This window comes from Rana temporaria, chromosome 5 (genome assembly GCF_905171775.1).
Source record: "Rana temporaria chromosome 5, aRanTem1.1, whole genome shotgun sequence".
Lineage (NCBI taxonomy): Eukaryota > Metazoa > Chordata > Amphibia > Anura > Ranidae > Rana > Rana temporaria.
Genome location: NC_053493.1, coordinates 418,209,776 through 418,233,266, shown reverse-complemented (window position 1 = coordinate 418,233,266; position 23,491 = coordinate 418,209,776). Strand labels below are relative to the sequence as shown.

Genomic DNA, 23,491 nt, shown 5'->3' with positions numbered 1-23,491 from the left:
GCCTGAATTTTGCAAGATACGACCGACGTAAGTCTCCTTACACCGTCGTATTTTGGGTGCATATTTACGCTGACCGCAAGGGGCGCTTCCTTAGATTTACGCGTCGAATATGGAAATGACCTAGATACGCCGATTCACGAACGTACTTGCGCCCGTCGGATTTAGCTACGCCGTTTACGTAAGGCGTATGTCCGGCGTAAGTTTACCCCTCATAAAGCAGGGGTAAGTCATGCTAAGGTATGGACGTCGGAAACGTCGGAACAGCGTCGTATTTTACGTTGTTTGCGTAAGTCGTACGTGAATGGGGCTGGGCGTAAGTTACGTTCACGTCGAAAGCATTGAGCCGACGTATCTTAGGGGGTATTTGCGACGTGATTCTGAGCATGCGGGCGCATGCGCCGTTCGATCAGACATGCATTTACATGGGGTCACGCTTCATTACAATACAACACGCCCACTGCCTTGCTACTTTGAATTACGCGGGCTTACGCTGGCCCATTTACGATACGCCGACATAACTTTGGGAGCAAGTGCTTTGTGAATACAGTACTTGCCTCTCAATGTTACGTCGGCGTAGCGCATATGAGATGCGCTACGCCCGCTCAAAGATACGACAATGTATCTGAATCGCGGCCTAAATAACTAACTAATAATAACTAACTATTCAATCATAGGTGTGATACATTTGCCTATATGTCTCAGTGTACTGCTCCCTGCTAGCCATGGGTAGATGTAGAAAGGAATTTCATGTGTGATTCATTCCTCTGACAGGTTATTGACGTGCTAATGTCCCCTCACTATTCTAAAGGTTAATTGATCTATTGTGTTGTGTAAAGAAGATCTGTGTTTACCCTTAAAAGATGTGTATTGTATCATCAGGCTAAATGATTAGAGAAGTAGTATGTTAATTATTCTGATTGCTTCAGTGTAGTAATTAACTCCAGTGATGTCTTTATCTAAAGAAATGTGTCTGCATGGTCGGCTCCGACTTGTCTCCTATAATCTGTATGGGAAACCCCACTGTGTGAGGGGGGCGTTCCTAACAGGCTGTAACCACATATAAGCTGAGTTTTTGTGTCAATAAAGTGTCTTGGTTCCAGCATCCAGTCTTGACTCATGTGTGGGGGATCCTGTGATGTTCTTGTATGGAGAGGAGGGAATGCTTGACGGGGATATCATACCGATACCGTCACAAATTGGTTGGCAGCAGCGGGATCTTCCCTTCTACTCTCCTTCACACCCGGATTCCAAGCAGACACTGGAAGAACTACTGGAAGGATTTCTAGCAACAAAACCAAGCGGGTCATCATAGCGGAATCAATGGAGATAGACCAGGAGGACGGGATTGCAGCAACGCCAGCAGTACAAGAGATGGATACACCAGTGATTCAGGAGGAGGAATCGCCAGCCAACAAGCTAATGAGAGAGAATCTAGCGTGGTTCGGCCCGAACCCAACGCCGGATGTGGTGCTGAAAGTGATGGACCTGTTAGTAAACGCAGAACTACAGAAGGATAAACAAATAAGAGACGCAGAACTACAGAAGGATAAACAAATAAGGGACGCAGAACTACAGTTAAAACTGGCAGCAGTCCAACAAGCAGCCGCACCTTCTCCGAACAGTGAGTACAGCACAGCAGACGCAAGGAAGATTCCGTTTAGCGCTTTTAAAGCTTTTGATGAAAAGGACTGTGAAATTGATAACTACCTGGCGGATTTTGAGCGACAATGTAACCTGCACCGAATAGCTAGAAGAGAGTGGGTTGCAATATTGTCAGGCAAACTGTCAGGCAAAGCTTCTGATGCTTTCCGGACCGTGCCAGATCAGGATATCCATAGCTACGCCAGGGTTAAAGAAGTGCTCCTGGCTCGTTATGCGGTAACTCCAGAGTCCCACCGACAGAAGTTCAGGGACTCACGCAAAACCACGAAAGACTCTTACGCAGAATGGGCATGCCAGTTGTCCCTGTCGGCCTCTAACTGGGTTAACAGCAGCCAGGCCACCACCGCAGAGGACATTTTGCAACTAATGCTCCTGGAGCAATTTTACAATCACATCCAGACGGACGTCAAGGATTGGGTGAGAGATCGCAGGCCCATGACTCTACCAGAGGCCGCGAAGTTGGCGGATGAATATGCGGATACTCGCAAGACAAACCAGGTCACACCACGGGTACAACCCCCACAACCAACGGCGCCCTCACACCCACCAGCCGCTAGATACCAACCGCCTAACAGACCGATGACATATAGCCCTCGCTACCCACGCCAGGAGGACAACGAACAACGCTGCTTCCGGTGCAAACAGTTGGGTCACTTCAAGCAAAATTGCCCCATGAATGACAACACCAGGTCAAATTGGTCTCAACCTGGGTACCGCTCACCAGCAGCAGCCCATTGTGTAGACTCGGCTTGGGATCCCCAGGAGCTGGGTCAGGAAGAACCATTGGGCACCCCTTACGAAGCCCTCATGGTACAATCTGTTATTACGGACAACAGGGAACACCATTGTCAGCTGGTCATGGGCGACAGCCATGAGCCGGAGGGGCCTTGGAGGGAGCTGGGCAGAAAGAGGCACCGCCAGCTACCCTCCAAGAAGAAGAGGTCCTGGAAGTCATATAACCAGCGGACCTGGGAGGAGAAGAAGCGACTGGAGGAGATGGAATCGCAGCGGGTGCCCCAGATGCGGGCCGAGATGTTCGCCAAGGGCCCACCGGTGGCCCCTTACACCACCACCCAGTTCCTGATGATGAAGGACCACGTGGAAAGCCTGCAGGACATGAGCAAGCAGGATCTGATCCGTGAGTACATAGAGCTGGAGGAGTGGATAAGCCGCATGGAGGAGGAGAACAACCACCTGAGGTCACAGCGGGCTGACCCCCCCAGGCTCCATGAACTGGAGATGGAGCTGGAGAAGCTCAAAGAGGAGAACCGGCGGCTGCGGAGGGAGCAGGGGGTGGCTGACCTTATGGGGCTCTGAGTCCCCTCTTCCCCCCCCCCGGACTCTGAGCACCAGTGCTACAGCATTTCAACAAATATAACTTTTTCTTTTTATGAATCTCCTGTGATTGTCACTTCAGAGCCATAACCTGCCCCTCCCATAGCGGGACACCTAGACGGCGGCGCACAGACCCATTCGCTGTCTTCACACTGACTTCTGGTGACTTTGCAGATCGCACAAAGACTTGGGGACTGACCGGCGTGTGATCTGACGACCCGGTGACATACCTGAGTCTGAAGCAGTTGCCAAGGGAGGTCAGTCATGCCAAACGGAGTTAACCTCGGACTAAAAGCTCGAAACCCGTCAACCCTACTGGACCAGGAAAGGTCCAACCGGATTTGCCGGAGCAGGGAGCAAAAGGGGGGCCATTGTGATACATTTGCCTATATGTCTCAGTGTACTTCTCCCTGCTAGCCATGGGTAGATGTAGAAAGGAATTTCATGTGTGATTCATTCCTCTGACAGGTTATTGACGTGCTAATGTCCCCTCACTATTCTAAAGGTTAATTGATCTATTGTGTTGTGTAAAGAAGATCTGTGTTTACCCTTAAAAGATGTGTATTGTATCATCAGGCTAAATGATTAGAGAAGTAGTATGTTAATTATTCTGATTGCTTCAGTGTAGTAATTAACTCCAGTGATGTCTTTATCTAAAGAAATGTGTCTGCATGGTCGGCTCTGACTTGTCTCCTATAATCTGTATGGGAAACCCCACTGTGTGAGGGGGGCGTTCCTAACAGGCTGTAACCACATATAAGCTGAGTTTTTGTGTCAATAAAGTGTCTTGGTTCCAGCATCCAGTCTTGACTCATGTGTGGGGGATCCTGTGATGTTCTTGTATGGAGAGGAGGGAATGCTTGACGGGGATATCATACCGATACCGTCACAATAGGTATTGGAATTTCCTTTCAAATTTGTCTGTTAGTCAACGTAGCGAATACGAATTTATCCGAAGTTATGAATTATCCGAAATAACGAATGCCGCATCTAAACAAATGGAACGGAACAAATTAATAATAATAATATTATAACCTTTTTATTATTATTATTACTGTTATTTTTTATTATTAATTTGTTATGTTCCATTTGTTTATTTCGTTATTTCGGGTCATTTGCGACTTTGGATGAATTTGTATTCGTTACGTTCACTAACAGCCAAATTTATAAGGAAATTCCAATACCTATAATTTAATAGTAATGGTTAAGTTATTATTAGTTAGTTATAATTTAAAATTTTCGGGTTTTTTCAAATTTTTGTTCTTATTTTTGTATTTTCATTCTTTTGAACTATCGTTCTTAGTTTCGGATTTCTGAAATTTTGGATTTTCAAATTTAGAATTTGCGAATTTGTGAATTTTCGAATATTCAAATCTATGAATATTTGGAAAAATTTGTTAAACAGGTTTTTGTTAATTCGGATTTTTTGTAATTTGTTTGAAATTTGTTGAAAAACAAAATTGCACACGTCTACTATCAGCTTGCTTCCTATGTAGCACCCCCTCCCCCCTCAGGTGTTCATCCTCTCTGACAGACATGATAGGAATGTTACAGAACCGGTATAAAAGTATACAGGAAATATGACAGAGCTAAAACAATCCATAACACACATCATTGGGAAGTGTGGTCAGTGGTCGTTACATTTGTATCTGCTGGTGGTCAGCACCCCATGGGGAGGACACTCTCCTTTCACATTGTCTCATATGCTGTGATCAATACCAGGAGTGCCTCTGTTCACCTGTGAACTACAGAACAACCCCCCCATGTATTAGGACATGAAGGTGTTAAGTAGTCCTAATGCCGCGTACACACGGTCGTTTTTCGGTGTGAAAAAAAACGAAATTGTCATTTAAAATGATGGTGTGTGGGCTTCACATCGTTTTTCGGCTTCTGAAAAACGAAAAAAGAAAAATTCGAACATGCTGCATTTTTTAATGTCGTTTTTAAAAATGTCGTTTTTCGTGATGTAAAAAATAATCGTGTGTGGGCAAAAACGACTTTTTAAACCCGCGCATGCTCAGAAGCGAGTTATGAGACGGGAGAGCGCTCGTTCAGGTAAAACTACCGTTCGTAATGGAGTAAGCACATTCATCACGCTGTAACAGACAAAAAGAGCGCGAATCGTCTTTTGCTAACACGGAATCAGCTAAAAGCAGCCCAAAGGCGAATAGAACTTCCCCTTTAGAGTGCCGTCGTACGTGTTGTACGTCACCGCGCTTTGTTCATCATTTTTCCAAAACGATGGTGTGTGGGCATTTGTCGTTTTTAATGATGAAGTTGGAAAAAACTTCGTTTTTTTTCATGATGAAAAAATGACATTTTTTTTCATGCCGAAAAACTACCGTGTGTACGTGGCATCAGAGTGACAACATTTATTCTCTATAGATACAGTGCAGAGAGTGATAGTTGTCACCATAGGACAGGGAGTGTGTTTCTGGCAGGATCACCAGGTGAAAATTAAGTAATGAAAAGGAAAAAGTAATGAAATGGAAAACAAAAGCAGCCACCACATGTAAGGACTGGAAAACTACACTGTATGAGATTTTTGTGTTTGGATACATTTTAACACTTCCATCAAATAGTTAACACTTAACCCTTTATCTTTATTTCCTTCTTTTAACCCCTGAAAATTAAATAAGCCCCAGAAAACTCTCATTCATATTACTGAGCACTGGAAGTGATCACCATACACTCCCCAATGCTGAGATCTGTTAGTGCCAAGAATTTGGTGTTGGGAACGAGATTCAGATTTCTGTATTGTCAGCAGATTCTGGGCAGATTTCCTGCTGCATTATAATTCCTCCAAGTTCCCCTTCCCCAGATATAGTCACATGACCTTTCCCCACACATAACCCAGCATGGAGGGGCTCAGTGAAGGTGGTGGTGAAGGTGTGGAGGTGTCTGATTGGGTCACGCAGATCATAAAAGGACAGCTGCCCGGCCTCATAATTCAGAGAGATCCTGACTCTCTTACTGGAGAGATCGGGAGATATTCTGATCAGTTTATTGTCATGTCTTATGAAATACTGATTATTATATCTGAACAAACACCAGGACTTCTTATTACTTCCAATCCCTGACTCCTCTCCTCCCCTCTCTATACTGGGATAACACATCCCGACAAACCAACACTCTGATTTACTGACATCCACTTCCCAGTAATGTCGCCCAGAGGAAAATCTCCTGCTGCTTAATACCTGAGAATAATCCTGAAATCTCTCCGGTGTTTCTGGATGATTCTGATTTATATCTGACCTGGATGCAGTTTTCATGTCATCTGATATCTGTAGCTTAATATGAGCTGTGTTCAAATCCAGTAATATGTCTGAAGCTTCCTGTATATTGAAGAATACATTTACCTCTTTTATCATATCAGATAACCCTGTGTGTAATGTGTGCGAGATTTCAGCCACATCCAGATCCCCTCCATCATGGAGGAGTCTATCATGTCTCTCTCTGTCCTCATTATCTCCCTCCTCAGTATCACACAAGTCCCCTGTGTCTGATTCCTGTAGGACAGTCAGTGGGTCAGTCATGTTACACAGCTCCTCAATGTCCTCCATCTTCCTGGACAGATCCTCCTTCTTTATTTCCAGCTGATCAATCAAATCAGACAATGAGAGGGAGATCTGCTCTTCCTGGCTGGAGATGTTCCTCTGCACTCTCTTCTCCAGGTCCTCCAGATGTCTCCTGAGCTCAATGAACAGGGCAGTGACTCTCTCTGTTAGACCAGCTGCTCTTTCTTGTACTCTTCCCTTACGTTCCTGCAGACTCCGGACTCTTTGCTCAATCTTCTTTCTATTACAAATCATTTCCTGCAGAACATTTCTCAGTTTCTGTTTCTTCTTCTCAGAGGCCTCATCCAGAGTCTCCACCTTGTGTCCCCGGTGTTCTCCATCCAGCCTGCAGGTCACACAGATACAGGCAGAGTCCTCAGTACAGTAATACTCCAGAATCTTCTTATGGATGGAGCATTTTCTGTTCTCCATGGAAGTGGTGGGATCGGTTAGGACATGTTCTGGTGCCTTGCTGTGGACTCTCAGGTGATCATTACATAGAGAAGCTTCACACATCAGACAGGATTTAACAGCCGGTACAGGAGAGTGAATACATTGTGTACAGAAGATTCCAGTCTCCTTCTTATCTGGCTGAGTAGACCGGAAAGTCTCCACTATGTTACGTAGTGTTATGTTCCTGTGCAGTACAGGCCGATCACGGAACTTTTCTCTGCACTCCGGACAGGAATAACCTCCAGACCCCTCCTGTGTATCCAACACACGATCAATACAGACCCGGCAGTAGTTGTGACCACATCTCAGGTTTACAGGATCTGTATAAATGCTCAGACAGATGGAACAGTCCAGCTCCTGTCTCAGATCAGAAGACGCCATCGCTGACAGCAGAAGAGAGAAACGAAACTGAAATTCTCAGCTGAAAAGCTGAAGGGCGTATCATAGTTCTATGTACAGGGTGGGGCTGTGCTGGTCTTGCAGCTTTTATCTGCTGTTTGTAATAAAGTACGTACAAAGGTCATTCCTAAAGAATATGCCCAGACAAACTTGTTCCCTTAGTTTTGAATACAATGGGGAAGGATCAGAACTCCTATCAAGTCTTTCCTGTTATCTGGGGCTCTGTTAAAGAAATAGAGCTAGAACTCCGAACCCCTGTAAACTTTTGAAATTTTTGTTCCTGTTACGTATTTTTTATCCTTCCCCAAGGGGGGAATAAATAGAATAGAACCATTGTCAGCAGGACAGGAAGTGGAGAAATCTCTCTAACCTTCTTATCCTCCCGACTCTTTAAATGATTTTTTAGCTTGACATACATTTTAAATGTAGCACTACCCCCGAAGGAGCTGCTGGCTTGTTTTGGGTGGCATGTTACCTCTTTTCCTTGGCTGTCTAGGGTACACGATGAGAGTTGAGAAGAACTGCAATGTCCACACTTTAAGTGTCTTTTTCTGCACTTTATTACCCAACAGGGTAAAATAATAAAAGTAGTAGTAGTTGAAGAGGTAGAAAGGATAGTAAGTAGTAGGTTCAGGTGTATAACTTTTTCCGGAAAGACTCCTGCTTCCAGCGATAAACTCTCGTCGCCACTCTAGCCAGAGTGGGTATTGTGCACCTGGATAGGCCTCTCTCACCAGCCTAGCAGCCAGGGGGTCACACGGAAATTTAGCAAAGTCTCTGCCACAGACCTTCCCAAAGGTGGAGATGTATTCGGTTAGTAAATTCAGAACTGACAGGCGACCATCACTCGTGCTCGGTGCTCCCCCAGACGGGTTCTTCTTCGGGCGGCTTCCTCCCTCAGCACAGGACCACTCTGAAACTGTAGACCCAGTCTGACTACTAGGCATACACGGTAGATCACAACCCCGGATCAACGTGGTCCCGGAGCCAGGAACACTTGAACACGCACCCCCGGCCATGAGGGCCACACACGGAAGGTGGTTGGACGACAGCCAGAGACGACCTCACAACGACATTGACCCAGAACTAATGACTGATCGGGCTAAGATAGCCCAAATAATTTCCCTCCTCTCCGGTGAAGCCTTAGCCTGGGCTGCCCCTCTGTGGGAATCGAATGATCCAGTGGTTTCTAGCCTGTCTGTTTTCTTGAAACTTTTTCGGAATATCTTCGAAGAACCGGCTCGTGTCTCTTCAGCTGCCAGCGTCCTTTTACGTCTCCGCCAAGAATCCTGTTCAGTGGGACAATATGCTCTTCAGTTCCGTATCCTCTCAGCTGAATTGAGCTGGAACAATGAGGCCTTAGTTGCAACCTTTTTGCATGGCCTTTCTGATAGAGTGAAGGATGAATTAGCAGGAAGAACCATCCCCACTGATCTGGACGGAGTGATCTCCTTGTGTAACCAGATAGATATTCGCTTTCAGGAAAGGACCCTAGAAAGGCGACGCCAGCATTCCTTGGTCCTTAGTCAGCCTGAGCTCCCCTCTCTTCGACCCGTGGAGCATCTCCTGCCAGCTGAGGAACCCATGCAGCTGGGTCGGATCAGGCTATCTCCCGAGGAACGTGCTAAGCGCAGAACTCTGGGCCTGTGTCTCTACTGTGAGGGCAAAGGTCATTTTCGTGACACTTGCTCTCTTCGCCCAGAGAAACGCTTGGGTTCAATACATCTGGAAGGTAGAGTATTGGACCCAGAAATATCACCTTCACCTTCTCGTCTTCTTCTTTCTGTGTTCCTTAATCTTGGTGCTTCTTCTCATTCAGTCTCGGCATATCTGGATTCCGGAGCCGCTGGCAACTTCATGGAATGGGAAATCGCATCGTCCTTGAGACTTACCCTCTTGCCCCTCACCACGCCATTGGTGGTCTTGGCGATTGATGGCACTGTTCTCCCAGGGGGTCCTATTCGCTTCCAGACACTCCCAGTTAAGATGTCAGTAGGGACACTTCACCAGGAGAGGATATCTTTCCTTTTCCTACCTAAGGCCTCACCTCCTATCGTTTTGGGTCTTCCTTGGTTAAGGCTCCATTCTCCACACATTGACTGGACTGCCGGACAGATCCTGGCTTGGGGTCCCTCCTTTTCCACGTCCTGCCTACCCAAGGTTGCCCCAAAAGAGAAACTTCCTGTTGCCACCATTCCAGTATCTTTTGCTCTTCCTACCGCATGTAGTGGTGTCCGGAATGTGTCCTGCAATAGTCAGGCTAATGCACTTTCTAGCCAATGTGTCACTCTGGATGAGGAGTCCGCCTGTGAACCTGAGCCGATCATTCACTCCAGGTTACCACTGTCTGTCCCTAAAACGCACAGCAAGGTTAACTTGTCTGCAAGTTCTGCAGTCACTACGCCTTGTGATGCGATGATGTAGTCACTACACCTGACTATGCTATTCAATCGGCCTCTGCATCAGCTATGCCAGGCCAGCCCATGCCCAGTGAGCCTCCTACCTTTTCTTGTTCAGGACCTTCTGCAACCTGTCTAAGGGATTTAATCCATCCTTTGGATAGATTGCCTCATTCGGCCAAGTGGGGTTTTCTACCTTGTTTTCAGGGCTCTCTGCATTCTGCTGGTTTTTCTGCTATCCAGCTTGACTCCTGTGTCATGTCACCTTCTAACCAACCTGACCTCAGTGTTCCTCTGACCTCTGCCCAGTCTGATGGTCCTGTGCTAGATGCCCAGTTCATCTTTAAGGGTCTGCTTGATCCTCCTCAGATTCCTGTTGATCCTCTCATGCCCTTACTTATTCCTAAAAGGTCTTTGGTCCTCAATAAATCCTCTCGTGCTCTCCCTACTTCGGTTCTGGTCAATGAGGATAATCTAAAGTATGAGGTTACTCAAGTTCTGGATTCTCGTCTCTGCAGAGGCATTCTTCAGTACCTTGTGCTTTGGAGAGGGTTTGGTCCTGAGGAGGCGTCTTGGATTTCTGCATCTGAGGTCTTTGCGCCCCATTTGTTGAGGAGGAGGTTTCATCTGGGATTTCCCTTTAGGCCTGGGCCCAGGCTGGGGAGGGGAGGGGACTTTATTGTCATGGATATGCAATAAAGTCTGGCAGCTTACCTGTCTCATGTGTTCATTAGAGGCCTGACCCTCTTTCTGGCTGTCTTTTATCACCTTCCTCCCTGTATGGCTCCACCCCAAGCCATCCCAGGAAGCCTATATTAACCACTGCACTGCTAGTCTGCTTTGCTGTTCAACCTTTGTTTGTAGCTTGTTTCTGTCTGCAGTGTGTTACATTTACCTTCCTGTGTACCGACCTTGTCTCGTCTCTGACTTCTCCTGTTTGCCTGTTTCCCTGACCCTTGGCCTGTTCCTTGTTTACCCTTGTCTGCCTGTTGCCCTAACCTCGGCTTACCCATCACTATCGCTTGTCCTGGTTGCTGCTTCCCCTCTCTCCCTGCGGAGCGTGACCTTGGGGACCCCAGGGGTCGCGACATGGATCCAGCTGCGGCGAAGGCCATCCTCACCACCAGAGGCTCTGGTGAACACAAAGCTGGGTCTTAGACTCCGCGCCCTGGGGAATCTAGGGCTCAAGATTCCTCTCTGATTGCAGCAGTCGGCCATAGGGTTCACTACCCTGTGGTGCATTCCTGACCCCAACGGGTGCACTTGTCACCTGGCCACAGGTGACCTGTCAGGGTGGTGCAGGTAACCTGACCGGTTGGGGTGGCTGGCTGTGCACTGTTTTCCACCCAAAAAATACCACTGGCAGCCACTGAGTAAGGGGTTATTCCAATGTCCCTAATTAAAGGTCCAAGACCCCCAGAGAAAAGGTTAATCAGATGTATATATTAATATTTCCTATAATTTACCCCCTCTGCAGGTAGGGATATGGGTATTACTAACAGTGTGGATGGGAAGGGAAACATGAGTTTCATATTAGCCGTAGGGATGAGCCGAACACCCCCCTGTTCGGTTTGCACCAGAACCTGTGAACTTTAGAACCCTGTTAAAGTCTATGGGACTCGAACGTCTAAATTTAAAGTGCTAATTTTAAAGGCTAATATGCAAGTTATTGTCCTAAAAAGTGTTTGGGGACCTGGGTCCTGCCCCAGGGGAGATGTATCAATGTTTTAAAAACGGGCATTTTTTTGGGAGCAGTGATTTTTTTTTCTTTTAAAGTGTATTTTGTGCGTGTACTCGAGAGAGGAGCCGGACTGCAGGAGTTGGGAGTAGACAGGCCTCCCCCAGAGGCAATCTGCCACCTTTCTCCATGCCCCGGGTGGCAATGGTGGGTGTGTGAGGGGGTCCTCCCACACAGCCCGCCCTACCTGCTCCGCTTTGAAGTCCAACGGGGCAGAGGGACTCCCTATAAGGGAGTGAGAGGATCTAGCCCGCTCAACCAGCCCCGTTAGACCTTCGCCTCTCTTTTTAGAGACGGCGTGGTCAAAGTGCGTGCATGTTAACCCAATTTCGAGTGCGTGTAAGTGTGGTGGTTTTTGTAGAAAGAAATGTTTGGACAGCCGCACTCTGGAAAAACCTTCTTGGTTGCCTTTTATTGATAAAAGTTATCAAACACCATACATCACAGCAAAGACAGGGGCATACAGCTAACGTTTCGCACTACAATATAATGCATTGCATATAGCAAACATACACAGGTAAAACATCCAACCAATTTCCAGCCAATCTCTCACACAATACATCATGAATTGTGTTCATTTCTTATGTAAACATATATATTTTTATAAGTTTAGTTCACAAATTGACATGCCTATTGTATCTATATAGGCTTTTGATGACACTTACATATAAACTATAGTGGCATTGTTGTTAATTGCCACACACATTTCCTCACATTCTCACCATCACTACTTATATTTATATTTATATTGTTATACATGTTTTTTTTTGGGATAATAAAACACATATATAGATTTCTCACAAGTATCACTTCTCCAAGTATTAGTGTGTCTATATTGTCCCTATGGGACAGGCTTCCATTTTTATGTATATATACTCTACTCTTTTTGTATAAATTGACTATCACATATATTTGGATTTTATCTAATTTCATTTAATTGAATTTAACTTAATTTCATTACACTATGTCACTATAATATCAACACAGTTTATTTATTTTCATGTTACCACTTTACTTTCACATTTTATCCATTTCCCATGCACACATTAAAAGGATTTTTCCTTTCTTTTCACATCCAGTTCACAGTCCTTTGTTTCAAAGGGTTAAGTTGGTGCAGAATGGTTTCCAAGTGTGTCCACACCCATAAGTGGCCCATTCACTTTCCATGCACACATTGAATGGATTTTTTCCTTCTTTTTTCACATCTAGTTTACAGCCCTTTGTTACAAAGGGTTAAGCTGGTGTAGCATGGTTTTCAAGTGTGTCCACACCCATAAGTGGTATCCAATCAACAGATACACACAATGGATTCTCATTCAATTTGGAAGTCTGTATTATTGGTTGATGTTGATCACATGGTGTTTTGTTTGATGCTATATATTTTTTGTGCATTTTCTTACATGCTAGCTATGAGTAAGCACTGATTGTAGTGCGAAACGTCAGCTGTATGCCCCTGTCTTTGCTGTGATGTGTGGTGTTTGAGAACTTTTATCAATAAAAGGCAACCGAGAAGGTTTTTCCAGAGTGCGGCTGTCCAAACATTTCTTTCTACAATTGCTTCGTGCATTGCACCTGGGTTTCTCTGAGAGGATACGGATTTATCCACATACCAAATTGGAGCGGTGACTATCTTCTCTCTATTTCGTTTTGGACATCAATTCACATGTAGCTGAGACCGGGATCCCCTAGCTGCAGAGGTGAATGGCTTGTCAGCGCAGTGCCAATCGCGTTGAGCCACCGCAGCTCCCCCAGGAGCTGTGATTTTAATAATGCTTAAAGTGAAATAATAAAAGTGAAATATTCCTTTAAATTTCGTACCTAGGGGGGGGGGGGGGTGTAAAGTATGCCTGTGAAATAGTAGCGTATGTTTCCCGTACTTAGAACTGTCTCTGCACAAAGTGTAATTTCTGAAGGGAAAAAAAGTCATTTAAAAATCACTTGCATCTTTAATGAATTGTCGGCTCCCGGCAATTCAGAGAGAATTCATTCAGAAAAATAAAAAAGAAAGAAATCGTAGGGGTCCCTCAAATTCTATTACCAGGACCTTCAGGTCTTGTATGGATAATAAGGGGAACCCCACCGTCAATTAAAAAAAATGACGTGGGGTTCCCCCAAATATCCATTCCAGACCCCTTATCCGAGCACGTAACCTGGCCGGCCGCAGAAAAGAGGGGGGAAAGAGAGCGCCCCCCTCCTGAACCGTACCAGGCCACATGCCCTCAACATGGGGAGGATGTCCCCATGTTGATGGGGACAAGGGCCTCATCCCCACAACCCTGGCCGGTGGTTGTGGGGGTCTGTGCCCCGCCCGCAAACCCCCACAACCACCGGCCAGGGTTGTGGGGATCAGAATCTGGAAGACCCCTTTAACAAAGGGAACCCCCAGATCTTGGCCCCCCCATGTGAATTTTTAATGGGGTACATTGTACCCCTACCATTTCATGAAGGAAGTGTAAATAATTGTAAAAAAAACACACTCACACACACCGTGGAAAATAGAAAAAATCCAGCGCTGGTAATCTACTCTCGATTCCCGCTCCAACATTGTCGGTATCCAGCGACGGGTGATCTCCTCTCCGGTCCAGCGATGAGAAGATAATCCAGGTCCGGGGTTCCAGAGCGCAGCATCGCCGGCCGCCTGTCTCCACCGGAGACAGCGCGCGAATGACGCGGCTGGAGCTAGTGACACTTCTTATAAAGGTGAGGCGGGGCCACCCGTCACGTGAACCCGCCCCCCTCTGACGCAAGGAGGAAGCCTGGGCTTCCCCAGTGACGTAGCAGAGGGTGTGTCAGAGGGGGACGGTGTCACATGACGGATCCCGGACCTGGATTATCTTCTCATCGCTGGACCCCGGCGGAGAGGAGATCACCCGTCCCTGAAAACTGTCAACGTTGGAGCGGGGAGGCCTTTTTTCCATGGTGTGTCTGTGTTTTTTTACAATTATTTACACTTCCTTAGTGAAATGATAGGGGTACCCCATTACAAATTCACATAGGGGGGCAGGATCTGGGGGTCCCCTTTGTTAAAGGGGTCTTCCAGATTCTGATAAGCCCCCCGCCCACAGACCCCCACAACCACCGAGCAAGGGTTGTGGGGATGAGACCCTTGTCCCCATCAACATGGGGACATCCTCCCCATGTTGAGGGCATGTGGCCTGGTACGGTTCAGGAGGGGGGGGCGCTCTCTCGTCCCCCCCTCTTTTCTGCGGTGGCCAGGTTGCGTGCTCGGAATAAGGGGTCTGGTGTGGAAATTTGGGGGGAACCCCACGTCATTTTTTTAAAATTGACGGCGGGGTTCCCACGCTTTTTTTTTTAATGAGTGAATTCTCTCTGAATTGCCGGGAGCCGACAATTCATTATAGCCGCGAGTCATTTTTAAATTACTTTCTTTCCTTCAGAAATTACACTTTGTGCAGAGACAGTTCTAAGTACGGGAAACATGCGCTATTTTACAGGCATACTTTACACCCCCCTAGGTACGAAATTTAAAGGAATATTTCACTTTTATTGTTTCACTTTAAGCATTATTAAATTCACTGCTCCCGAAGTTTTTAAAACTTTTTTTGCATTGATACATGTCCCCTGGGGCAGGACTCAGGTCCCCAAACACTTTTTAGGACAATAACTTGCATATTAGCCTTTAAAATTAGCACTTTAGGTTTCTCCCATAGACTTTAACAGGGTGTTCCTGTGAAGGATCCGAGTTATCGGACAAACATTCAATTCGGACCTCTGCTAGAAGGAAATTTTGCTGACCGGACCTCTGTGAATTTTAATTCAATACCCCCGCCCTACAGAAGCTTCAACCTTCTCCCCGACCATCACCTCCTGACCTTTACAGCCATCAATTATCACAGAGAATCAAACATCACATTACAAAAAATCTCTTCTGAATTATTTATTAATAAATGTATACAGATAGATGGACCGTCACCGAGATTTACTGCCATATTCTTTATATGATATGGGATGTATAATACACTCTAAAGAGAAAAAATATAAAAAGGTTCTAAAATCAAAACCAATCAGATAATGACCCATCACCATGGCTTCTGTAAGGGATCAGATATTTTTCCTGCTTCTTCTTACTGACAGTTGGTACATTTTCTGACATGTGGAAGCTCCTCCCTGCACACACAGGCCCAGATTCTCAAAGGGCTTACGACGGCGCAACGCAATGTACGCCGTCCTAAGCAGGCCCGCCATCAGGGGGGTACAGGCATTACACCTGTAAGGGGCCCGGAGGTCCCCAGGGGCCCGGAGGCCCCGGATGGCAACCCCCCTTTTTTTATTTATTTTTTATAAAAAAAAAATTTTTTTATATATATTTTTATTTTTTAATAAAGAGCCATTTTTTTTAGAGGTCCGGAGGTCCCCATTTATATATAATATTATTATTATTATTATTATTATTATTATTATTATTATTATTATTAAAGGGCCCAGAGGTCCCCAGGGCCCCGGATGGCAACCCCCCTTTTTTTATAAAAAAAATTATATTTTTTTTATATATATTTTTTTATATATATATTTTTTTGTCTTTATATATTTTTATATTTATATATATATATATATATATATTATTAAAGGGCTCAGAGGTCCCCAGGGCCCCATGTGTGGCAAACCCCCCCTTTTTTTTTATATATATATATATATATATATATATATATATATATATATTTTTTTTTTTTTTTAATAAAGAGCCATTTTTTTTTTTAGAGGTCCGGAGGTCCCCATATATATATAATATTATTATTATTATTATTATTATTATTATTAAAGGGCCCAGAGGTCCCCAGGGCCCCGGATGGCAACCCCCCTTTTTTTATAAAAAAAAATATATTTTTTTTATATATATTTTTTTTATATATATATTTTTTTGTCTTTATATATTTTTATATTTATATATATATATATATATATATATATATATATTATTAAAGGGCTCAGAGGTCCCCAGGGCCCCATGTGTGGCAAACCCCCCTTTTTTTTATATATATATTTTTTTTTTTAATAAAGAGCCATTTTTTTTTTAGAGGTCCGGAGGTCCCCATATATATATAATATTATTATTATTATTATTATTATTATTATTATTATTATTAAAGGGCTCAGAGGTCCACAGGGCCCCGGATGGCTACCCCCCTTTTTTTATATATTTTTTTCTTTATTTCTTCGTTTTTGTGTAAAGGCCCCCCCCGCCTCTCAATCCGCGGCAGCCCCCCCCCCCCCCGCTTCTCAATTTAAGGCGGCAGCACCCCCCCCCCGGTTCTCTGCTCCAGGGGGCCCATGCCTGAAGCTGTGTAAGGGGCCCCATAATTCCTGATGGCGGCCCTGGTCGTATGTCCTAATCTGGGCCGTCGTATCTGTGCGAATGATTCTTAGAATCAGTTACGCATAGATATCCATTAGATCTGACAGGAGTAAGGCTCTTACGCCGTCGGATCTTAACCCCTTAATGCCCGCCGCACGAATATTTACGTCCGCAAAATGGCACGGACAGGCAGAAGGACGTATATATACGTCCCTGCCTTCTAGCGGGTGGGGGGTCCGATCTGGACCCCCTCCGCTGCGTGCGGCTGGCGGATTCCCTCGGGGAGCGATCCGGGACGACGGCGCGGCTATTCGTTTATATGTGAAGAGTCTACAGCGCTACTACAGTGAAAGTAATTATATTACTTAATCAATGAATAAATGATAAAGCAGCAATTTAAAACGGTGAACTAAACCAAACAAAATAAGTGAGAAGGATAATGCGCTAAATCAACTGATTAAATAAGGTGTCAAACACATCAAAGTTACTGGAGAAAAAAGAAAATGATACAAAGAATAGAGTTCCAAATTCCATGTGTATCGTCCCTAGTTGCTATGATCCTGAAAGCAACTCAGAGGCACTTTGCCAGACCACACACACACACATTGTGTGAAAGATATAGTCAGCTTGATGATGTAGTGATCAGACCTGTCAGGTCAAAATGCTTTTCACCAGGTATTCACATGTTCATATATGCAAAGAAAGGGAGAAAAAAGAGACCAATAGTGTGATACTGTAAATGAAACACCAACGTCTCACAACACTCAGAACATCACTCACGAATCCCCGATATTAAATAGGCTTCAGCGTGTGTGCATGTAAACTGCTCAGCTTGTCAGGCTCCTCATCCGGCACCTCCGTGCGTCCCGTCACTCAAGCTCCTCCCCCACGCGTATCGTCACTAGACACGTGACTTAGTCATGGGTCAATGTGTGACTGAGGCTTACTAAGGCTATAAATAGCGTATTCGTTTATAGCCGCTCCGTCGCGATCGCTCCCCGGAGCTGAAGAACGGGGAGAGCCGTATGTAAACACGGCTTCCCCGTGCTTCACTGTGGCGGCATATCGATCGAGTGATCCTTTTTATAGGGAGACTCGATCGATGATGTCAGTCCTACAGCCACACCCCCCTACAGTTGTAAACACACACTAGGTGAACCCTAACTCCTACAGCGCCCCCTGTGGTTAACTCCCAAACTGCAACTGTCATTTTCACAATAAACAATGCAATTTAAATGCATTTTTTGCTGTGAAAATGACAATGGTCCCAAAAATGTGTCAAAATTGTCCGAAGTGTCCGCCATAATGTCGCAGTCACGAAAAAAATCGCTGATCGCCGCCAATAGTAGTAAAAAATGTAATAAAAATGCAATAAAACTTTCCCCTATTTTGTAAACGCTATAAATTTTGCACAAACCAATCGATAAACGCTTATTGCGATTTTTTTACCAAAAATAGGTAGAAGAATACGTATCGGCCTAAACTGAGGAAAAAAACATTTATATATGTTTTTGTGGGATATTTATTATAGCAAAAAGTAAAAAATATTGCATTTTTTTCAAAATTGTATTTTTGTTTATAGCGCAAAAAATAAAAAACGCAGGGGTGATCAAATACCACCAAAAGAAAGCTCTATTTGTGGGGAAAAAAGGACGCCAATTTTGTTTGGGAGCCACCTCGCACGACCGCGCAATTGTCTGTTAAAGTGACGCAGTGCCGAATCGCAAAACCTGGCCTGGGCATTTAGCTGCAAAATGGTCCGGGGCTTAAGTGGTTAAATGCATTTTTTTTTGTCCGCTAGGTGTCTCCTCTGTCGTTTTCTCCGTCGAGTATGCAAATTAGCTAGATACGCGAATTCCCGAACTTACGCACGGGCGACGCAGTAGAGTTACGACGTTTACGTTAGGCTTTTCCCGGCGTAAAGTTGCCCCTGGGTTTATGAGGCGCAACCAATGTTAAGTATGGCCGTCGTTCCCATGTCGAAATTTATAAATTTACGTTGTTTGCGTAAGTCGTCCGTGAATGGGGCTGGACGCCATTTACGTTCACGTCGAAACCAATGACGTCCTTGCGATGTCATTTGGAGCAATGCACCCTGGGATATTTTACGGACGGCGCATGCGCAGTACGTTCGCCTACCCGCCTAATTTGAATTAGGCGGGCTAAGGCCGGGTGATTTACGCTACGCCGCCGCAAATTTACACGCAAGTGCTTTGTGAATAAAGCACTTGCATGAAAAACTTGCGGCGGCGTAACATAAATGAGATACGTTACGCCCGCCCAAATTTACTCCATTCTACGAGAATCTGAGCCACACACACCTATCGGCTAGACATGTGCACTGCCAAAAAATGTGTTCATTTTTTTTTCTCGTTTTTCGAGTCATTCATTATAATCAAAATTTGTAAATTGTAAAATTCGTAAATCCGGAAATTCTAAAATTCGTAAATTCATTAATTTGAAAATAAGAAAGATAATCCGGAAATTAGAAAGAATGAAAATTAAAGATAATAACTAAATAACTAACTAATAATAACTAACTATTCAATTATAGGTATTGGAATTACCTTTTTAAATTTGTCTGTTAGTCAACGTAACCAATACAAATTTATCCGAAGTTATGAATTATCCGAGAATAATGAATGCCGCATCTAAACAAATGGAACGGAACAAATTAATAATAATAATATTAAAGCGTTTTTATTATTATTATTACTGTTATTTTTTATTATTAATTCGTTATGTTCCATCTGTTTAGATACGGTATTTCGTTATTTCAGATCATTTGCGACTTCGGATAAATTTGAAAGGAAATTCCAATACCTATAATTTATGTGTTAGTAATAGTTAAGGTATTGTTAGTTAGTTTGTTTTTTAGGTTTTCTAATTTTTTGTATTTTCGTATTTTTGTTCTTTTGAATTCTCATTCTTATTTTGAGATCTTTGAATTTTGAGATTTTAGAATTTGCAAAATTTCGGGATTTTCATATTTAGAATTTAAACGGCTTTTAGCGGCACTTTACCGTAGTTTTAGCAGCGCTTTTTAGCCGCTAGCGTAGAGCTTTTAACCCCCGCTAGTGCCCAAAAAAGGGTTAAAAGTGCTGTTGCCGATGCGCTTTGCAGCGCAGGTTTGCAATGGTCAATGGGCAGGGGCGCTTTAGGAGCGATGTACAATCTGCTCCTAAAGCGCCTCCAAGATGCTGCTTGCAGGACTTTTTTTAACATCCCGCAAGTGCATCGCTCCAGTGTGAAATCACTCAGGCTTTCACACTGGAGTGACAGGAGAGGCGCTTTACAGTCGATTTGCAGGCGTTATTTTTAGCGCTATAGAGCCTGTAAAGTGCCTCAGTGTGAAAGTAGCCTTACAGAACCGGTATAAAAGTATACAGGAAATATGACAGAGCTAAAACAATCCATAACACACATCATTGGGAAGTATGGAAGTTACATTAGTATCTGCTGGTGGTCAGCGCTCCATGAGGAGGACACACTCATTTCACGTTGTCTCATATGCTGTGATCTCATATACAGTGCCTCTGTTCACCTGTAAACTACAGAACAACTCCCCCATGTTTTAGGACTTGAAGGCCTTAAGTAGTCCTAACACTTCTTAGAGTGCAGAGAGTGAGAGTTGTCACTGTAGGACAGGGAGTGTGTTACTGGCAAGATTACCAGGTGAAAATCAAATCATGAAAAGGAAAACAAATGCAGATACCACATGAAAGGACTGATAAACTACACTGTATGAGATTTTTGTGTTTGGATTTGGATACATTTTAACACTTTAATCAAATAGTTAACACTTAACCCTTTATCTTTATTTCCTTCTTCTAACCCCTAAAAAAAAATAAGCCCCCAGAAAACTCCCATTCATATTACTGAGCACTGGAAGTGATCACCATACACTCCCCAATGCTGAGATCTGTTAGTGCCAAGAATTTGGTGTTGGGAACGAGATTCAGATTTCTGTATTATCAGCAGATTCTGGGCAGATTTCCTGCTGTATTATAATTCCTCACAGCCCCCCTTCCCGAGATATAGTCACATGACCTTTCCTCACACATAACCCAGCATGGAGGGGCTCAGTGAAGGTGGTGGTGAAGGTGTGGAGGTGTCTGATCGGGTCACACAGATCATAAAAGAAGATCTGCCCGGCCTCATAATCCACATAGATCCTGACTCTGTTACTGGAGAGATCGGGAGATATTGTGATTACTTTACTGTCATGTATTATGAAATACTGATTATTATATTTGCACAAACACCAGGACTTCTTATTATATCCAATAACTGACTCCTTTCCTCTCCTCTCTATACTGGGATAACACATCCCGACCACCCACCACTCTGATTTACTGACATCCACTTCCCAGTAATGTCGCCCCGAGGAAAATCTAATGCTGCTTAATACATTATTATAATTCTGAAATCTCTCCGGTGTTTCTGGACGATTCTGCTCTATATCTGACCTGGATACAGTTTTCATGTCATCTGATATCTGTAGATTATTACCAGCTGTGTTCACATCCAATAATATGTCTGAAGGTTCCTGTATATAGAAGAATACATTTACCTCTTTTATCATATCAGATAACCCTGTGTGTAATGTGTGTGAGATTCCAGACACATCCAGATCCCCTCCATCATGGAGGAGTCTATTATGTCTCTCTCTGTCCTCATTATCTCCCTCGTCAGTATCACACAAGTCCCCTGTGTCTGATTCCTGTAGGACAGTCAGTGGGTCAGTCATGTTACACAGCTCCTCAATGTCCTCCATCTTCCTGGACAGACCCTCCTTCTTTATTTCCAGCTGATCAATCAAATCGGACAATGAGAGGGAGATCTGCTCTTCCTGGCTGGAGATGTTCCTCCGGACTCTATTCTCCAGGTCCTCCAGATGTCTCCTGAGCTCTATGAACAGGGCAGTGACTCTTTCTCGTTCACCAGCTGCTCTTTCTTGTACTCTTCCCTTATGTTCCTGCAGACTCCGGATTCTTTGCTCAATCTCCTTTCTATTAGCAATCAGTTTCTGCAGAACAGTTCTCAGTTTCAGTTTTTTATTCTCAGAGGCCTCATCCAGAGTCTCCACCTTGTGTCCCCAGTGTTCTTCAGCCAAACTGCAGGACACACAGATGCAAGCAGAGTCCTCAGTGCAGTAATATTTAAGAAGTTCTCTATGGATGGAGCATTTTCTGTTCTCCATGGAAGTGGTGGGATCAGTTAGGACATGTTCTAGTGACTTGCTGTGGACTCTCAGGTGATCATTACATAGAGAAGCTTCACACATTAGACAGGATTTAACAGCCGGTACAGGAGAGTGAATACATTGTGTACAGAAGATTCCAGTCTCCTTCTTATCTGGCTGAGTAGATCGGAAAGTCTCCAGTATGTTACGTAGTGTTATGTTCCTGTGCAGTACAGGCCGATCCCGGAACTCTTCTCTGCACTCAGGACAGGAATAACCTCCAGACCCCTCCTGTGTATCCAACACACGATCAATACAGACCCGGCAGTAGCTGTGTCCACATCTCAGGTTTACAGGATCTGTATATGTGGTCACACAGATGGAACAGTCCAGCTCCTGTCTCAGATCAGAAGACGCCATCGCTGACAGCAGAAGAGAGAAATAAAACTGAAATTCTCAGCTGAAAAGCTGAAGGGCGTATCATAGTTCTATGTACAGGGTGGAGCTGTGCTGGTCTTGCAGCTTTTATTTGCTGTTTGTACATAAAGTACGTACAAAGGTCATTCTTAAAAAATATGCCCAGCCAAACGTTTTTCGTTAGTTTTGAATACAATGGGGAAGGATCAGAACTCCTATCAAGTCTACTGCTATCTGGGGTTCTGTTAAAGAAATAGAGCTAGAACTCCGAACCCCTGTAAACTGTTTTAATTTTTGTTCTTGTTACATATTTTCCATCCTGCCACATTAAAGTCCCAAGAGGAGAATAAATAGAATAGAACCGTTGTCAGCAGGACAGGAAGTGGAAAAATCTCTCTTATGCCGCGTATAGACGATCGGAAATTCCGCAAAAAAAAACGTGGATTTTTTTCCGACGGTTGTTGGCTCAAACTTGTCTTGCATACACACGGTCGCACAAATGTTTTGGAAATTCCGAACGCCAACAACATGGTGACGTACAAGACGTACGACGGCACTATAAAAGGGAAGTTCAATGCCAGTCGTGTTAGTAGAAGTTTGGTGAGAGACGATTCGCGCATTTCAGCCTCGTGCTTTTCAGTTTCGAATGTGCTATCTCCATTACGTGCTCTAGTTTTACCAGATCGAGCGCTTCCGTCTCGTACTTGATTCAGAGCATGCGTAGAATTTTGTGCATCGGAATTGTCCACACACGATCGGAATTTACGGATTTTGTTGTCGGAAATTTGAGAACCAGCTCTGAAATTTTTGTTGTTGGAGATTCCAACAGCAAATGTCCATGGAGCCCACACACGGTCGGATATTCCAACAAAAAGTTCCCATCGAACATTTGTTGTCGGAAATTCCGACCGTGTGTACGCGGCATAACAGTGTACTAGATAGCAGCAAAAACTTTCTTAGATTTAGATTTTTTAGCATGACATACATTTTAAATAATTCCCTGCAGGTGTGTCCTGTTTTTTTCAAACTCAC

General features: G+C 44.3%; 2 protein-coding genes across 2 annotated transcripts; both read right to left on the bottom strand.

Annotated features, from left to right (window-relative positions):
• Nucleotides 1-4,394: 4,394 nt before the first annotated feature.
• Nucleotides 4,395-22,511, bottom strand: LOC120941375 (E3 ubiquitin-protein ligase TRIM39-like). Its single transcript, XM_040354716.1, has 3 exons — nucleotides 21,734-22,511; nucleotides 20,402-21,526; nucleotides 4,395-4,735 (listed from the first exon to the last, which is right to left on the bottom strand). The coding sequence occupies exons 1-2, from the start codon at nucleotides 22,460-22,462 to the stop codon at nucleotides 20,873-20,875; spliced, it is 1,383 nt and encodes a 460-aa protein (XP_040210650.1). The 5' UTR covers nucleotides 22,463-22,511; the 3' UTR covers nucleotides 4,395-4,735; nucleotides 20,402-20,872.
• Nucleotides 5,344-7,451, bottom strand: LOC120941665 (E3 ubiquitin/ISG15 ligase TRIM25-like). Its single transcript, XM_040355202.1, has one exon. It carries the CDS (start codon nucleotides 7,386-7,388, stop codon nucleotides 5,742-5,744), a length of 1,647 nt encoding a protein of 548 aa, XP_040211136.1. The 5' UTR covers nucleotides 7,389-7,451; the 3' UTR covers nucleotides 5,344-5,741.
• Nucleotides 22,512-23,491: the final 980 nt, after the last annotated feature.

What these genes read in the sequence shown, in the direction of transcription:
- LOC120941375 (XM_040354716.1), bottom strand. Translation starts at nt 22,462, where the DNA reads ATGGCGTCTTCTGATCTGAGACAGGAGCTGGACTGTTCCATCTGTGTG. An exon ending in TGGAGGACCTGGAGAATAGA is followed by an intron (nt 21,527 to 21,733) that starts GTCCGGAGGAAC and finishes AATGAGGACAGA; the next exon opens with GAGAGACATAATAGACTCCT.
- LOC120941665 (XM_040355202.1), bottom strand. Translation starts at nt 7,388, where the DNA reads ATGGCGTCTTCTGATCTGAGACAGGAGCTGGACTGTTCCATCTGTCTG.